Source organism: Fundulus heteroclitus, chromosome 18 (assembly GCF_011125445.2).
Source record: "Fundulus heteroclitus isolate FHET01 chromosome 18, MU-UCD_Fhet_4.1, whole genome shotgun sequence".
NCBI classification, from domain to species: Eukaryota; Metazoa; Chordata; class Actinopteri; order Cyprinodontiformes; family Fundulidae; genus Fundulus; species Fundulus heteroclitus.
Genome location: NC_046378.1, coordinates 20,570,584 through 20,586,822, shown reverse-complemented (window position 1 = coordinate 20,586,822; position 16,239 = coordinate 20,570,584). Strand labels below are relative to the sequence as shown.

At 42.8% G+C, this 16,239-nt stretch overlaps 1 protein-coding gene across 1 annotated transcript in view; it reads right to left on the bottom strand.

Annotated features, from left to right (window-relative positions):
- Window positions 1-2,087: 2,087 nt before the first annotated feature.
- sik2b (salt-inducible kinase 2b) overlaps window positions 2,088-16,239 on the bottom strand; it is a gene marked incomplete in the record, with an annotated part of 46,231 nt that continues 32,079 nt past the window's right edge. The window contains 6 exon segments of the mRNA XM_036149646.1: window positions 2,088-7,158; window positions 9,337-9,428; window positions 9,647-9,760; window positions 10,543-10,700; window positions 14,935-15,228; window positions 15,315-15,546. Coding sequence (XP_036005539.1) covers window positions 6,513-7,158; window positions 9,337-9,428; window positions 9,647-9,760; window positions 10,543-10,700; window positions 14,935-15,228; window positions 15,315-15,546 — 1,536 coding nt within the window.

Here is a 16,239-nt window from a genome sequence, read left to right as displayed (position 1 = left end):
TCAAAAGGCTACACTTTACAGCTCGTCCCCATTAGTCTGTTCTGCTTTAACACACACAGTTAAAATCAGCCACTCTGGATTATGCTGTGAAAACCCTGTTTCCAATTTCTATTTTAGGTTATATAGGAAAGCTGTTTCCTGTTGGCTTGGTAACTTTTGCTACAAAAAGTTTGCCCTAAAAAGTAATAAAATACAAAAATCAACATTTTATTCCATAATGTCTTGCATAATGTTCATACCTCTTGAACTTTTTTCACATCTTGCTTCATTTCTACCACAGACTCAAACATGTTGCAGCATTCCCACAGCATGATTCTGCCATCACCATGTTTCATGATGGGTGTGGTCACAAGCAGCGCTATACAAGATTAGAAATGGGACAATAAATCTAAATTACTCTCATCTCACCAGAACACCTTCTTCCACATCTTTGCAGCCACAGCCTCAGAGTGACGGTGTGTTTACTCATATAAATATAAATCTCTTTGCCCTGCCAGCCAGTTTAGATGGTCAGCCATGTCTTGGCGGGTGCAGTTCTGGTGGACTCTTGTTTTCAGGGAGGTATTCAAAACTTGAGACATTATTTTATAACCCAACTCTGTTTTTGACTTCTGTGTAACTTTATCCCTGATGTGTCTGCTGGTTTTTAGCCTATATGATACCGTATATTTTGATATGTTCACTAACATATATCCAGAGGTGGGTAGAGACTAGTTACATTTACTCAGTTACACTTGAGTAACTTTTGAGCAAAATTTACTTTTAGGAGTAGTATTACTGCACTGTACTTTCAAGCAGGAGTCATTATGACTTAGTATCACTACTCTTGAGTAAAATGTCTGACTACTCTACCTACTATGAGTAACATCATGAATAAACAGTTGTTTTAACCAAAAGTGCACCAGAGACAAAAACCTAGAGTTTGTGTTAAAGTGAGACTTCTTGTATGTGCAGAAATTTTATTTTAATGTTATTTTCTATCTGCTGAGCTCATTGAGCCATTTAGGTCAAATGAACGTACAGTAAACAGTAGATATTGTCATTGGAAGTACTTTGCACTGTTCTAACATACTGTACATACATTAAATGCTGTATTGCTTTTAAGTTTAATGTTGGGGAAAAACATTTTAGAAAAAGGTTTTTGTCTTTAGTGTATATTTTGTCCTTAAAATACCAAAAATTGTATATAACTTAACATTTATGTCTATCAGATTACATTATATTTAAATATTAAATCAGCTGTTATTAAGTACTCAGTACTTGAGTAGCCTTCTTACTGAATACTTTTTTGTTTTTACTCAAGTAATTTCTTGGCTGATAGCCTTTAAATTTTACTTGAGTAAAAATGTTGTGGTACTCTTGAGTTACATTTTTGGCCATTCCACCCACCTCTGCATATATTAAGTACTCACAAAACAATTGTTTTTATACATAAAGTAAATTATACCCTATATGTACTAGCTGGGTGACTTCTAAAGGCAGCTCGATGCACTGGGTTGTAATTAGGGGTATCAGAGTAAAGGGGGCTGACTGCAGTACCTCATATTTGGTTGTCGATTCTGTCAAAAGAAAAAAAAAAAGATTTGCAATAAAGTCAGACTGATTATCATCGCATGAGTGTTTCTGCATGATGGGTGCCTAACTTCATAAACAGCTTCATTTTCATCACTGTTCATTATTTATGAAGAAAGCATAGATGGGAATTCTGTTATGGTCTTTCTCAACTTTACAAAAGTATGAAGCTGAACTGGGACCGATTTTTTTTTCCAGGTGTGTGAGCCCCGTCGATGGCGCCCAACGCCCAGGCCCTATCAGACGGCTGCTTGAATAGGTGGAAATCTGCAGAGTTTGAATTTAAGACTGATTTCTCCACAGCAGTCAGGCCTTTAAAAGCGATGAAAGGAAGAGAGGATAGATGGTCTGGGTGGAGGAATGAAGAGTAGAAGGATTAACAGATGGATATATGCTTGGAAGAATGAAGGGATGATCAACGTCTTCCTCGCAGCTCAGGAACGCTGATCAGTGATCGCTCCCTTTAAGCCACCAATTAACCAAGACAAACACGAACATGAAGGACAGACACACGCTTCTGTTCAATAAACCTTTTTAATCTCAACAAGAAATTAGCTTATGTGTGGTCAACATCAATGAAGGTAAATATAAAACTGGATTTCTATTGATTCTTTTTCTTTGTTTGTTTTTTTTTAATCAACAGGAGGTGAAATTATGATACCTGGAAACACATCCACTAGAATCTTCATGACTTTAGTCTTCAACTAGAGAAATATTGCTATAATACTTTTAAATGGCATACACAGATTGACCAGCTAGAAAAAAAAAAAAAAAAAGATCATAAAGAAGCTCCAAAACTCCACACGGTGGGTCGTACAGGGAAACTTCTGAGGGACTTTGGTACCTTTGGAAAACCTGGCTCTACTTACTTACTTTCAGGAAAACAGAATCATAAAAACGGAGAGGAAGTCATGGTAATAAAGTAAAACGACAGAAGAGTCAAAACCAGAAATAGTAATTCAATTTTAGATTGAAAAGAAGTAAAAAGGCACACTGAACACTATTCAACACAGCTCCCCGGGGCGAGGATTCACAACAGCCACACAAAGAACACTCATCATAAACTGAAAAGTGCCGCTTTTTCTCAGATTCGGATCGACAGTCACAAAATGTCACTCAGTCTGGTCTTTCCTTGAAAGAAAATTGGTTTTGTGTCCATTATTGTCGGGGAAGAGAGAGAGAGAGGAGAAAGGTGTTTCCTCCTGATTGTGGTCCGTTTCATTCGCCAGGAAGCCGCAAACCTTTCCCACCTTTTTCTCCTCCCTCGCTACATTTCTTCTTCCCCGTTGTGGTCAAAGTGCTCCAGTATTCAGCCTCCACAGACCATAATGTAGGTCTCCATCCAGAAAGCCCCCCCCCCCCCCCCCCTTTAATGCTCAAACAGCATCAGAATGATTTCATCCCTAAAACAAGCCTCAAACATTTTCGCTTTAGTCCCTTTTCTTTTTCTATCTAATGGATCCAGAAACCCACAAACTGGGCGTGAGCTTATTGCCGTCAACAAACTATGGTGGGTTAGAACATAAACAACACGTGGGGTTTGTAAATCGAAGGGCGGGACTGTTAATGCGACCACGAGCCGCGTTTTTACAGCAGGCCTGCAATGGTTGTGGTTAACTGAGGATGTTGGAGGTATTAGCAGCAAGTGACCAAAATAAAACCAAAAGTGTTGCCGTTCAGTCCGCCTCGCAGAAGGTTTCTCCACCCTTGAACCGTAGATTTCGACACATTTTAGCCACACATTCCCATGTTTTTAATACGGGGATTGATTTTTTTTTATACGTAGTAGTGAACTGCTCTAGGTTCACTGTTCCTGCTGAAGAAGAGCAATTCCACAGCGTGATGCTGCCACCACTTCTGTCCCCCTGAGAACGACGTTTCCTGAGTCATGAGCATTTGTATTCATTCCCCCTTTTAATTCAATACCAGTGCAACACCGGTCACGTAAAGAGATCAATCGGAAACGATGAGCAGTAAAAATTGGGTATCTCTGGAGGAGCTGCAGAGATCCACAGGCTCAGTACCCGGCAAGAAGATAGGAATCCATACAAGCTTTGCAGTTTTCTACAAGCCTTGTAAAGCAAATGTTTTTAAGATGGATCTCTGGTTTGATGAGGCCAGAACAGAACCGTTTTGACTTATCTAAAAAAACTAAAATATATGTGTAGGAGACCGGGTCTCTACACATTTTCCATTTTTAAATTCCTCACATTTCCAGATTAAAATTTCTAGGTTTTGTAAAAAGATTCTGAAAATCTAAAACATCAACCTTTTATCGTTTCAACACATTTTTAAACAACAAAGAGGCTTTCTTAAGATTCAGCAGCGTCGGTACAAAGCCCTCTGAACTATTTCAAAGTGTAGCATAAAAACGTCTCCGATTTGGATGAGTTTATTCTCCATTAAAGACTGTTCTCAGATCATAGTATAGGATCACAGCTAGTGAAGCGTTAGACCCTTCTTTTTTTGTCCAAATATAAATTTGGGGGTTTTAATGCTTTGCTTGGCATCTAAATGAGAGAGTTTCAGAACCAAAGGTTGTAAAAGTACTTCCTCTAGAAGCCTAAAATGGTACCGAACTGATGGTCCCTCAATATAATGCACATTCATTTTTGGTCAATGAGTTGGACATAAGTTAAGCTGTGATGAGGTTAAGCCAAAGATGAGGGAAACCATCTGATTATAAATGCAAACAGCATTTTATTTTTCCTGAAAGTTACATTTTGTGTCTTTTAGTTAATAAAATGAGGAACACAACCTCATTTTTCCAAACGCAACCAGACTTGGATAACTTGGAAAATGATCAAATTAAAGTCCAATTTCCACCCAGAGAGGAGGGCGGCTGGTGGCAGCACCATGCTGTGGGGACGCTGTTCTTCAGCTGGTTTAGAGCTGAGGGGACGACGGATGCCGCGACACACAGGGTAATCCTAGATAATCTGGAAACCGGATGGAGAGCCTCACCATCCGGCAGGACGTCGGCTCTAAGTGTGCAGCCAGAGCTACGATGGTTCAGAGATCCCTACGAGAGCCAAGCTTGTTCACGTCTTTGAAAACCATATTTTAATTTCCTCCCGCTTCCCAATTTTTGTGCTACTTTTGTCGGTCGCTCACATCAAATCCTAATAAAAACACCTATAGGTTTGTGACCTAGACAGAAAAAGATGTGGAAAAAAGACGGTTCAACAGGCGGTTTCGCCTCCAGGTCGAACCAATCAGAGCGAACGCCCTGGTCTGCTGCTGGATCCGACTCCAAACCCTCCGACAGTTTAACCACAAACCACCGCGGCCACGCAGCCTGGCAGATGGTCGCGCTCCAATAGTCTCATCTCAACGGCTCTCAATCCGACCAATCGTCTGTCAAGAGTTATATCTAGTGGATCGAAGACCGTCTGAATGCTGTTAAAAGTAAAAGAAACATTAAAAGAGTGGCGAGGAAACAACGGTGATCCCCTGTCAGCTGGAGGATGCTGGGCTTCATCTCGCAGCAGCCGCAACGTCAGAGGGGAAACTTCAAAATCAGCAACATCTAATGCAGGGAATCTTTAGAGGCGTTATATAGAAAACTGAGCAGAGGCAGGATGGAGCAGAGGAAGTAAACCAGAAATCTAAAAAAAAAAAAAAAAGTTTGCGTAAGGTTTAGGAAATGTAAAAACATCGTTTCTGACCTGCTTAAAACTCCCCGTCTGCCGAGTACCTTTAAAAAGACGCAATATGTGACGCTTGCACGGCAAAGAGAGCGTTTCTTGTGTTTTCCGTGAATGACATTAGTAAAATAACATCCTACAGTTTTAATGTTGGAGGACCTAAACACCAACCTTGTGTACCCTCCTCTGCGCGACACAATCCAGGCGTGTCAGAGCGAGATCGTCTCCCGCTTACATCCTCCGCTCCGGACAGCCTGACCAATCAGAGGCGTTCTCAACATTCACGATTAATATTGCTTCAGTATTGCCACAGAAACAGAGACGTACGTTTAACACTAACCCTCGACTTTACGCGTTTTAATCAACGGCGGCCCCTCATTTACCAGGCGAAGAAGGCATGAACCGCGCTCGGACTGAACCGGCGGTCGTGCTAAGGGACGCGCTGCAGCCGGGACAGCAATCAGTAGTGTTGGAAATAGCTCGAGATCAGTAGTTACATCTATGGATAAAACGTCACAGAAAAAACAAACGTCTAACGGTTAACAAAACGTAGCAGGATTGAGGGCATTTGTCACCTTTTTGTTTATCTGATAGTGTTGACGGCTGCTTATGAGCATCGTTATATAACTGCACAGAACACCAGCTTGAATGGCTTGAATTTGCGTTAATATTCATGGTACCGTGATAAATGAGGGCCATCTTCTCTTGTTTCTTTCCACACCATATTCTCAAAACAAATCCAATAAAAAAATCCACAGAAGTCTTATTCAGAACCGGTCTTTTTTTTGTTGTTGTTGTTGTTGTTGTCGACGGTACTTGAAGTACAAAAAGCACGACCGGCCTTTGTGCTTTTGGTTGCCGTTCAGTTCCAAGTCCCTAAATTAGTTCGCTTTCAAACTAATTCCAGATGAAACGCTGCACCCCTGGCAGCCTCCAGGATGTGCAGCATCCTCTCCTCCTCCAGTCTCAGAAAATGGCTCGGCGCACGCGGCGACAGCAGTCCCACCGCGTCGGCACGGCGACGGGCCGCCTCCTGCCTCGCGGAGCAGACGAGAACGAGAACAGGGGAGTAGTAGGAGGAGAAAGGGAGGTAGGTCGAGGGAGGATTTTGGTACAAAAGTCAAGGCTTCTTAACGTCTAAGAAATGAAGCTTTCTATTAGTTGCACAAAAGTGAACACTTCCTTCCCTGCTGCTACGCTTAAGACCTCCGCTCACATCTCTGTTCTCCCTGCTCTTAATGCTGCGTCGCCCCTTTTTTTAACACTGCTCTCTAGCAACCTCCTCGGCGGGGATTAGTTGACCAGTACGAAGCCCTGCTGGGAGTCCACCGTCTCCATCATCTCGCTGTCCAGCAGGGAACCCGGCAGCTCGTTCATCCCCAGGCTGTCGGACTGCGGCGACCCGGTCAGAATCCCGGGCGCAGCTCTGGCCTCCGCCTCTCCGGGAGCGGGCGGCAGCAGCAGGGCGGGGTTCACGGAGAACTCGTACTGGTCCGGCGGAAGCGTCTCGGGGGACGGACCGAGGGCCTGCTGCTCGCAGCCCGCGGGGAAGCTGAAGCCCAGGCCGCTGCTGGAAGCATCGTGAGACTGCTGGTGGTGGAGCTGGTGGTGGAGGTGGGCTCCGTGAGGCAGATGTTGGGTGTAGTGGTGATGGCTCATGTAGGGGTCGTAAACCACGCCCTCGCCCGGCTCCAGCAGGGGGCTCAGGCTGAGGGCGTGGCCGTAGGGGGCGGAGACCTGAGGGCTGCCTTGCTGTTGGGGCTGAGGCTGGCCCCCGGCCGACATGGGGGGGCCCTGAGGGGGACCCTGAGACGTCGCGGGGTCCAGAGCAGGGCCCACTGGTGGGTAGGAGCCTTCAGCTATCTGCATCTGGTTGAAATACGCCTGCAGTCCCATGCCCTGTGACTGCTGCTGCAGGTACATCCTCTTCTGGTTCAGTCTGAAAGAATGCGACGCTTTAAAATCACCACAAGCAAGCAAAGAACAACACATTAAGAATATTTACACTGCAAAAAAGGAACTAAAAGTAAGTAAAGTAAAATGTTCTTAGAATTAGTATATTTTTCCTTGATTTGAGCATGTAAATAAGACTTTTTGCCAGTGGGATGAGTATATTTTACCCCTAAAATAAGATCATTAGATACCCTGCACTTGAAATGAGATGATGGAGATGAATTGTTCTTATTTTAAAGTGCATAAATCTTATTCCATTGGCAAATAGTCTTACATACCTGCTCAAATCAAGGAAAAATATACTCATTTCAAGAAATTTTTACTTACTTTTAGTTTCCTTTTTGCAGTGTAACAATCAGCAAATGTGGAAAATAGGTATCTACGAAGGGTTTACATGTTGTCTCTTACTAAAGTGTTGAATGTGTCTGTTTTACCAGAATAGACTAGTAATAGTAATATAGTAATAGTAATAGACTACAACCGGAGACGGAAAGCTGGATAACTGTGTAGTTGGGAACACCTTCAGAAGGAAAAAGTTTCCACTAATGTGTTTGAAAAGTGTGAGACGGCAACACAGCAGCCTACTTAAAGCTGCTCTGATAATTAGAATCACATGAATAGCAAAGGAAAAAAAAAAGCTTGGCATGAAATCAGCAATGCAACATGGATGATGCCGAACAAAAAAATAAAATAAAAGCATCATTCTGTTGATCAGGCTGCTTCCTTTCCTGCAGAGAGACACTGCCATGCAAAAAGCAGTTTTATGTTTTTCTCTCTTCTCTGTGTCTAAAGTTCAGTAACTTCTGATTATCTTTAAGATTTTCAAATAGATTTATGTCTGGGCCACTCTCACACATGACGCTTCGAGCTAAACTCTGGTCTGCAGTATTCTGAAGCCTCCAGCATCGCCCTGCTTTCATCTCCACACATCTTCCTAGCATCCCCGTCGCTGCTGAAGAACATCTTGTCCCACAGTATAATGCTTCAATCACCGTGTTGGACCTTGGGGATGGTGGGTTCAGGGTGACGTGCAGAGTTAGTTTCCCGTCACACAACATTTTGCATGCATGTATAAAATGTCAATTTCGGTCCCTTCTTCCAGGTGTTCATGGAAAGCCTTAAGTGGAGCTTCTGTTGCCCTTTTTTAATACTAATAACTTTCGTGCCGCTCTTGCTTAAAAGCCAGATTTGTGGAGCGCACAACAAATAGTTGTCCTAGTAGATTTTCACAGCTGAGCCGTGGATCTCTGCAGCTCCTCCAGAGCCATCCTCGCCATGCCTGGCTTGTCAGAGGACGGATCAGTGCTCTATGAGACGCTGAAATCTTATGACACATATATATACCTTAACATGTATTAGCCTTCTTCTAAACTTTGTCCCTAAGCTGTCTGCTTGTCTGTACCGTGCAGCCCCAATAAAACACATTGATGTCAGTGGTTGTAAATCTGAGAATTGTAAAAAAGGGTTTGAATACTTTTGCAAGAGCACTGCAAAAACGGATCTAAAAATAAGCGAAATGTTCTTGAACGTAGTGTTTTTGTCCTTGATTTGAGCAGGTAAATAAGATGATCTGCTAATGGAATGAGTATTTTGACCGCTAAATTAAGATAATTAGACATCCTGCACTTGAAATAAGATGATGGAGATGAATTGTTCCTATTTTAAGTTCAAAAAATCTTATTCTATTGGCAGATCATCTTATTTACCTGCTCAAACCAAGGACAAACACTCATTTTAAGAACATTTTACTTATTTTTAGTTCCGTGTTTGCAGTGGGTGTGTGTATGAACACAACAGAAATCACTACACTGCAAAAAGGGAACTAAAATTAAGTAAATTTTTCTTGAAATGAGTGCATTTGTTTCTTGATTTTAGCAGGTAAATAAGATTATTTGCCAATGGAATAAGATTTTTGCACTTAAAGTAGGAACAATTCACCTCCATCAATATTTTTCAAGTGCAGAATATCTAATTATTTTGATTTAGGGGTAGAACTACTAATCCCATTGGCAAATAGTCTTATTTACCAGCTCAAATCAATGAAAAATAGACTAATTTCTAGAACATTTTACTTACTTTTAGTTCCCTTTTTGCAGTGTAGGACTTCAAAAAAGGCAGAAGAGGAAACAAAGATTAGGGCTCAGAGGAGACCTTTTTGTTTTACCTGTGTTCCTGTAGCTGTTGCTCTAAACTGCGCGGAGACTCCTTACAGAAAATCTGACAGCTAGCAGGACTGTTTGCCAAGATGTTGGCCTTCTGGGCAAAAAAAAAAAAAAAAAAAGAGATTGCAACTAATAATGACAGCTATAATCATATGCAAAATGTGATACTGCTCTTCAAGGGTGTCAGGTAATTTCTAAATTTGCAAATGACATGAAAAGGTTTAGTAGAGCAGCGTAAGATGGCTGCAGGGTGTCAGGTATGAACATGTAGGAGCTTGTGAAAATGGTCAGGGTGAGTAATGGTGACTGTACCTGCAGTCTGTGTGTGAGGTACTGTGTTTCCAAACTCTGTCTGCGGGACAGGAGAGGCGGCTGGGCTTCACCTGGGTATAAAGCTAGGCCCTCCTGCTGCTTGCAGGCCTCGCCCTTTAATTAAAAACATAAAGCATTGGAAACAAAATCCCCACGGGCTCAGATCACAGATCCTCCCCTCCCGCCCCCGTCAGATAATAAAGCTGTGTCAGGGACTGGGTGCTTCGTGTAGCTTAAATGAATTATCTTTGCTTTCCCCTGCAAAAATGCCTGTGTGGCGACTCATCGGCCTGATGCCTTTCCCTAAATGGCGTGTACCAGAGGGATTTCACATTAGGTTAATGGAATGAAAGCTAATTAAAAGGATGACGGGGCTTCAAGGGTCACAACCAACAAAGAGAAGCTTTATTGCATAATGAAAATGGACAAAAAAAATAAACAAACAAACAAAAAAAAAAAAAAAAAAAAAAAGAAACAAAACAAGAAGATCTTGTTTGTGCTCGTTTGGATTTTGTTTACAGGAAAGCAACAATTCGTTCCTTCGAATAGTTCCTGTGTGTGTGTCTAAGTGTGTTTGCCTTCTTTTTTTGTGTGTGTGATTGTAGTTCTTGTCATTTCTCTGGGCGAGTCCAACTCATTTCAACAATGGCTGCATTCATTTTGGCCGAGGCTCGGAGCTCCGGGGGGACGGGAGACAGTAAACAAGCCAGAGTTGGCTGCCTCTCCTGGGGTTACACAACGGCCCGGCTGCTTGTGTGCGATTATTACTTCTTTTTTTTTTAAATGTACGATGTTAAATCCAGAGGGTAGGAACAGGGGAGGGGAAGGGGGGGAATCTGAGAGCTGGTTTTTGGAAAAAATAAAGACTCTACAGTGAGGCTGGGCAGAAAACTAACCTCTAGCAGGTTGTGCAAATGATGCTGTGGTCCCAGGAGGCCAGGGACGACCCCGTCCCCAGAGCCCATCTGCTCCACCAGCATCTGGACTTTGTTTAGCTCCAAGATGCCTTTGGTCCTCGCCAGGTTTTGGAGGTGCTGCCGGAACGCCACCAGACCTGAGAGCAGAAACCAAATGGGATTGATTAAAGAAAAAAAATGTTTTTTGCACTTTCAAACTAGAACAAGGGACCTCCAGAAATTTTCACAAGCATATTTTTTTTTTTAAACTCCATGTTTCACCGCTCTAATGACCGACACAAACATTGCTTTATAAAGATACACTTCTTCTAGTCTGCCTACAACACTACTGAAAATGTACCAACATGGCAGTTCCGCCTGGCCCAATGGCCTAAAACCATTATGAATCAAATACGCTTCAAGTGAGTCCAAATGTGCTGCAATTATAGTCTGGACCTTTCAAAAGGACTTTCATGGTGTTTTTCACAGTTTATTTAGAAAATACTTTAGGCAAAGCTGGGAAAAAAAAATTTTTTTTGTCTGATCACAAATTAATCAGGCATTGTGACAGTGGTGATAGTGGTTTTATGTCTTACCTTTACACTGATACCAAAACGTAGCATTTAGGCCTGATAATTGTGGAGCTTTTCTTGATTTATTTCATTTGTACATTTTCAGGCGTAAAATGGCTTCTGAAAGCCTCTGGGCTTATAATGCTGCGTAAATATTCTGTCAATGGATTTCACATTTTGAACCGAAACAATTACAACTATTTGATGATACTGTATCTTACTGGTTTGGAGTTAGCAAAAATGATCAGGAACACACGTTTCTACAGCCACATTTGAAACATAAACATGTTTTAGATTCCAGAATAAAAGAGCGAGACACAACGTAGAAAGCTGTCATTTTCTAAATGGACGGGTTTAGAGCTGCTTTTAATTTGAAAACCGGGAAGTTGTGATGATGCATGTTTAAGAGCGAGAGGATAAGATGTTGGGGGTAAATTCAGGTTTATTTTGTTCTGAAATGACTCAAAAATCATTTAACAGAGTTAGCTTGGAGAGAGACACATATGGTTTGTTATTAAGATGCCACAACTAATATAAAAAAAGATTGTTAGAAACTATCAACACCCACTAGCTAAATAAATCCTGCACACCTTTCAAAGCTGCAGTCCATACTGGCTTACTTTCACCACTGATTAAAAGAGAAAAACATTAAGAGACACTCGAGTCTAAAAGCTCAAGTCCAAGTCAAGTGTTAAAGCCTTTGTTTCTGCAAACTTGACTGCAAGTTAAATCTCCATCTCTGGCTCCATCCTTTCAGAGAAACACGCCTAATCCTCCCTGACGTCAGAGTGTTGAGGCTTTCTGTCGCCCCTACTGACACTGCTGCTCAATGTACGTCAACTGTGTGTGTGTGTGTGTGTGTGTGTGTGTGTGACAATATATCCGCGATTGTTTGTGTGCAACAGCAAACAGCTCCGATAAGATCCATCCAGTGGCGACGAGACACGGCTGAACGGTGGGACCTGACTCACTGAGATGGTGGGAGTTATTTAAAACCGGAGTCAGCAGTCTGACGCAGAAGAATCCGCAGCATCAACACCCTCCAAAGAAGATTATGGAAAATAAATTAATAACTTGCAAACACCAACTGGGAGTGCACAGTGCAGCCTGTCAGAGCGAAGCCAGCGAAGATGCATATTTTTAACTCTCAGTAATCGGCTCCACTTGGCCTTAATGCAGGTGATTTACAACCAGCAGGCGCATAATTAGGTAGAAAAAAAGTATAAAAACAGAGGTAGATTGAAGCCGTTTAACGACACTCCTCCTTATGTTTTTGGCTCCTAGATCCCTCTGATGCACAGAAGAAAGAAATCCAAAGACTGCACCTATTGGAAAGAAAAGCGAAAGAGGGAATAATCCGCGCAGAGACAGAAAGCGAGTTAAAAGAAAGGTGGGGTGGGGGGGGGGGGGGGGAAATATCTGTGGGCTGAAACCGTCAAATGTGCATCTGATTCACAAGGTGAATCATCGGCGTTGTCGTCAGAGAAAGCGAGAGGATGAGAGACGGGCAGAACGAGCAGGGGGGAAAATAGAGTGTGTGAAAGAGGAGGGGAGCGAGACAGACGGCATACATAAGCACACATACATGGATATTATCTATAAAACCTGTCTGTGTGCGTCTGAGTGCGTGAAGCTTTAAGGGAGCAGCTGCAGGAGTGCCTTCACTGGGATCAAAGTTCCTCCGTGTGAACGTTGAGACTGGAAGCCTCAAACTAAGCTAGCTTACGCTTCACATTGTGTCATTGACCTTTCTATGTGATTTTTCTGACAATTCAATGAATCTTTTTTTCCCAACTTGTCACTGCAGACAGTCGCCATCAAAGAAATCATCCTAGGACTGAATGCACAAGATACGAAAACACTAAAGAGACAATCAGCAGGTGTCAAACAAACAGTGTTGTTGTTAAATGTCTAGACAGCAGGATAAATAAATGAAAAGATCACTTTATAAATGAAAAATGGATTATATAATAATATGCATAGTTTTCCTTAACAAGACAAAACGTGAAAAGCTGCTAAACTATTACAAGGCACTGTATATTCTTGCAAAGCCAACAATAGTGTAAAATGTGCAGTGAAGCTCAGCTCCAACTATAAAAAACAAAAAATAAAAATGAATGAGATTAACTGTGTTAACTACCATTCCTTGCCTTACACAGTATTACACACAAGATGACGTTGGTCTTCTCTGCAGCACACAGAATAAATCGAGGTAAAACCAGCTCCCATAACTTTAATTAGCTGCCTTTAAATCTGGAGTTCACTCTATACTTGGTTCATTATTACGAAACAGACTGAAGGATGATTTCTGCTTTGTTTTAGGTGGAAAGGGACAAAAGCTGCAATAAAAAAAAGCTCAATGGCTTTATCACATTGTAATTAAAAGGGACTTTTCCCTATTGAATCTGGTTTGCCTGTATGACTGCGAGGATGGTTATGATGACAAAGGGAGTGACTGAATTGTTGATATGCATTAAGTTGTAAAGCTCAAACTACAAAGGGATGAAGTGGGGTTCTGTGTGCCAGTTGAGAGTAGTCAGTATCTTTCCTGCAGTAGAAAACTCAAAAATGGTCATTTGAACACCATTTTATAAACATTTAAACAGTTTTTACTCTTTGCATTAGTAATTGTTAAAAAATCCTATTAAGAAATAGTTTTGTTTAGTCTAAATTTCAACATAATTTTTTTTCAGATATAAACAGCACAATTAAATGTTTAGATAGGGGTCTCAGACTCTAGTTAATTCAGGCCATTAGCAGGACTCTGTGAATCCAGCCTATTAGTTCATGTCTGCAGGACCAGAGAAACAGCAAAGAATTGCAGGACACCCTCCCTTGGGGACAGGTTTGAGATTTCTGTCTGGAATAACTCAAATCAATTCAATAAAATTGTATTTATATAGTGTCTATTTATGAAGCATGTCATCTCGAGGCACTTTACAAAGTCAAATTCAATCATATTATACAGATTGGTAAAAAATTTCCTATATAAGGGAACCAGTAGATTGCTTCAAAGTCCCGACAAGCAGCCTTCTCTCCTGAAAAGCTACAGGGAGAGTCGTCTGCATTGTACATGGCTTTGCAGCAATCCCTCATACTGAGCAAGCATGGAGCGACAGTGGAAAGAAAAAACTCCCCATTAACAGGAAGGAAAAACCTCCAGCAGAACCGGGCTCAGTATGAACGGTCATCTGCCTCGACCGACTGGGGGGTTAGAGTCGGTCGGGTTAGAAAAAAGGCTTTTTGTACATTAAGCAAGATTTTCACTAACTGTAAAGTGAATGTGGTCCGTTTGCTTGCAGGAAAAGAGTAGCCTCGTGAGACCGTTCTGATCTCGCGAGCTTTCAAGGTTTCACTCACAGATCAGTCTGGCTACTTTCCGTTAAAGAAAATTTGGAGCCGTTCACCAAACGAAAGTCCAATCAGCGTTGGCTTTGAGGCGGGTTGAAGTGTGACGCAACGAGAAGCGCGACAGTTTAGTCTAAAGAACATGGCGGCTTCAGCCGATGAAACTAGCGTTAGCGTGGCTATCGAGCAAGTTTTATCGGAATTACAGAGTATTTCTTTGCTGAGCTAACGAGCCTTTACCTGCAGCAGCAAGAGTAGCTTGGCTTGTGTTTTGGGCGTCGCTCTGTTACGAGCGACGACGAATCTGATTGGTTTATTTGGCCCGTCTATCACCAACATAGGCCAATCAGCTAACCAGTATTTTCGCCCCTTCCCAAAATTATTTCAACGGAAGGTTTCCAGATGGATATGCGGAGCAAATCTATCTGGCGGAGTCAGGTAAGGAAAAGAGCTAAACCCAGGGAGTTCTGACCTTGTGTGAGGGAGGTATCAGATGCGCGGCGTCCTTCCCTGAAGCTGATTGGGGAGCGGTTATGCGTCTCCCTGTGCTGGGATGTCAGGGCAGCCATTGCTGGGTTTGGAGGCCTCGTCATCATGAAAGGTGCCGGGCTGCAGCCGGGGGCAGAGCTGCTGGCCGGCATCACTTCGCTGAGGGAAGGGGAATCCTCCAGCAGGCCGAGGTCACTGTGCGCGGACCCCATGTCGTAGCCAATGTCTGAGTCTACGCTTCCCATGGATGGGTTGTGGCCCAGAGTGAACAATTTACCTGAGAAAGATATGTTTCCTAGTGAGATTAGGCCGGGGATCCTGATGAACGATTTGTTTCTTCAGATATAAAAGGTGAAATCAAACCTTGATTTGAAGGTCCTGGCTGGTTGGTGACCTCAGATAGAGTGTGCCGCCGCTGGCCAAATCGAGCCGTCTGATAGGCCGAAAGCAGATGGGCAGGATCGTCCTCGGCATCCGGTTCTTCAGTTTCGATGCCCTCGTCAATCGACGTCTCCATCATGTTGCTGGGTGATGAGGTAGAGGACTTGCGGAGGACAGTGGTGGGAGGGAGGGGGTCAAGGAGGCAGCCGTTCACCTGAGAAGGAGAGTGAGTGAAAGGAGACAGACGGAAGAATGACTGCACATGTAAAACTGAAGGCTGCCATATCACGCCAGCTCCGAACTTAGGGGAGCAGGACAACCTGCATCAGTGGGAACAAACCAATACATGGTTAGACAATACCGTCCAAAGGTATCAACACCACTGGCTCTTTTCCACATTATGTCAGGGTACAACTATCCAAAGGCCATATTTAGCTCCATCCATCATCCAATCAGTTCTGACCAACGGAGAGATGAACAAAAGCTTCCCACAGCATGACGCTGCCTCCACCATGTTTAACAGGAGTGGACGGTGCATTCAGAGTGATGTGAAGAATTAGCTTTCTGCCACATATCAAATCCTTAAATTTTGCTCTGATCCAACCAAAGCACCTTCTTAGACATTTTTGCTGTTTCCCCTGCATTGCTTCCTTTCTTCTTGCTACTCCTCCATAAATGCTACATTTGTCAAATGGTGTCCTGCCAACACATTCTTCCACCCGAGTCGCGGATCTCTAGCCTGGGTGCCATTCCAAACTTAGTCCCGCCCACAACGTTTTAGGTCGGGAAGTTCGGTCTGGCATTGCTCAATAGTAGCGCGAGTATGCTCGCCCAATATCTGGCGGGCCAATCAAATTGTCAGGGCGGGCTTTATACGATGATGGACAGATGATCAACAGTAACGTAA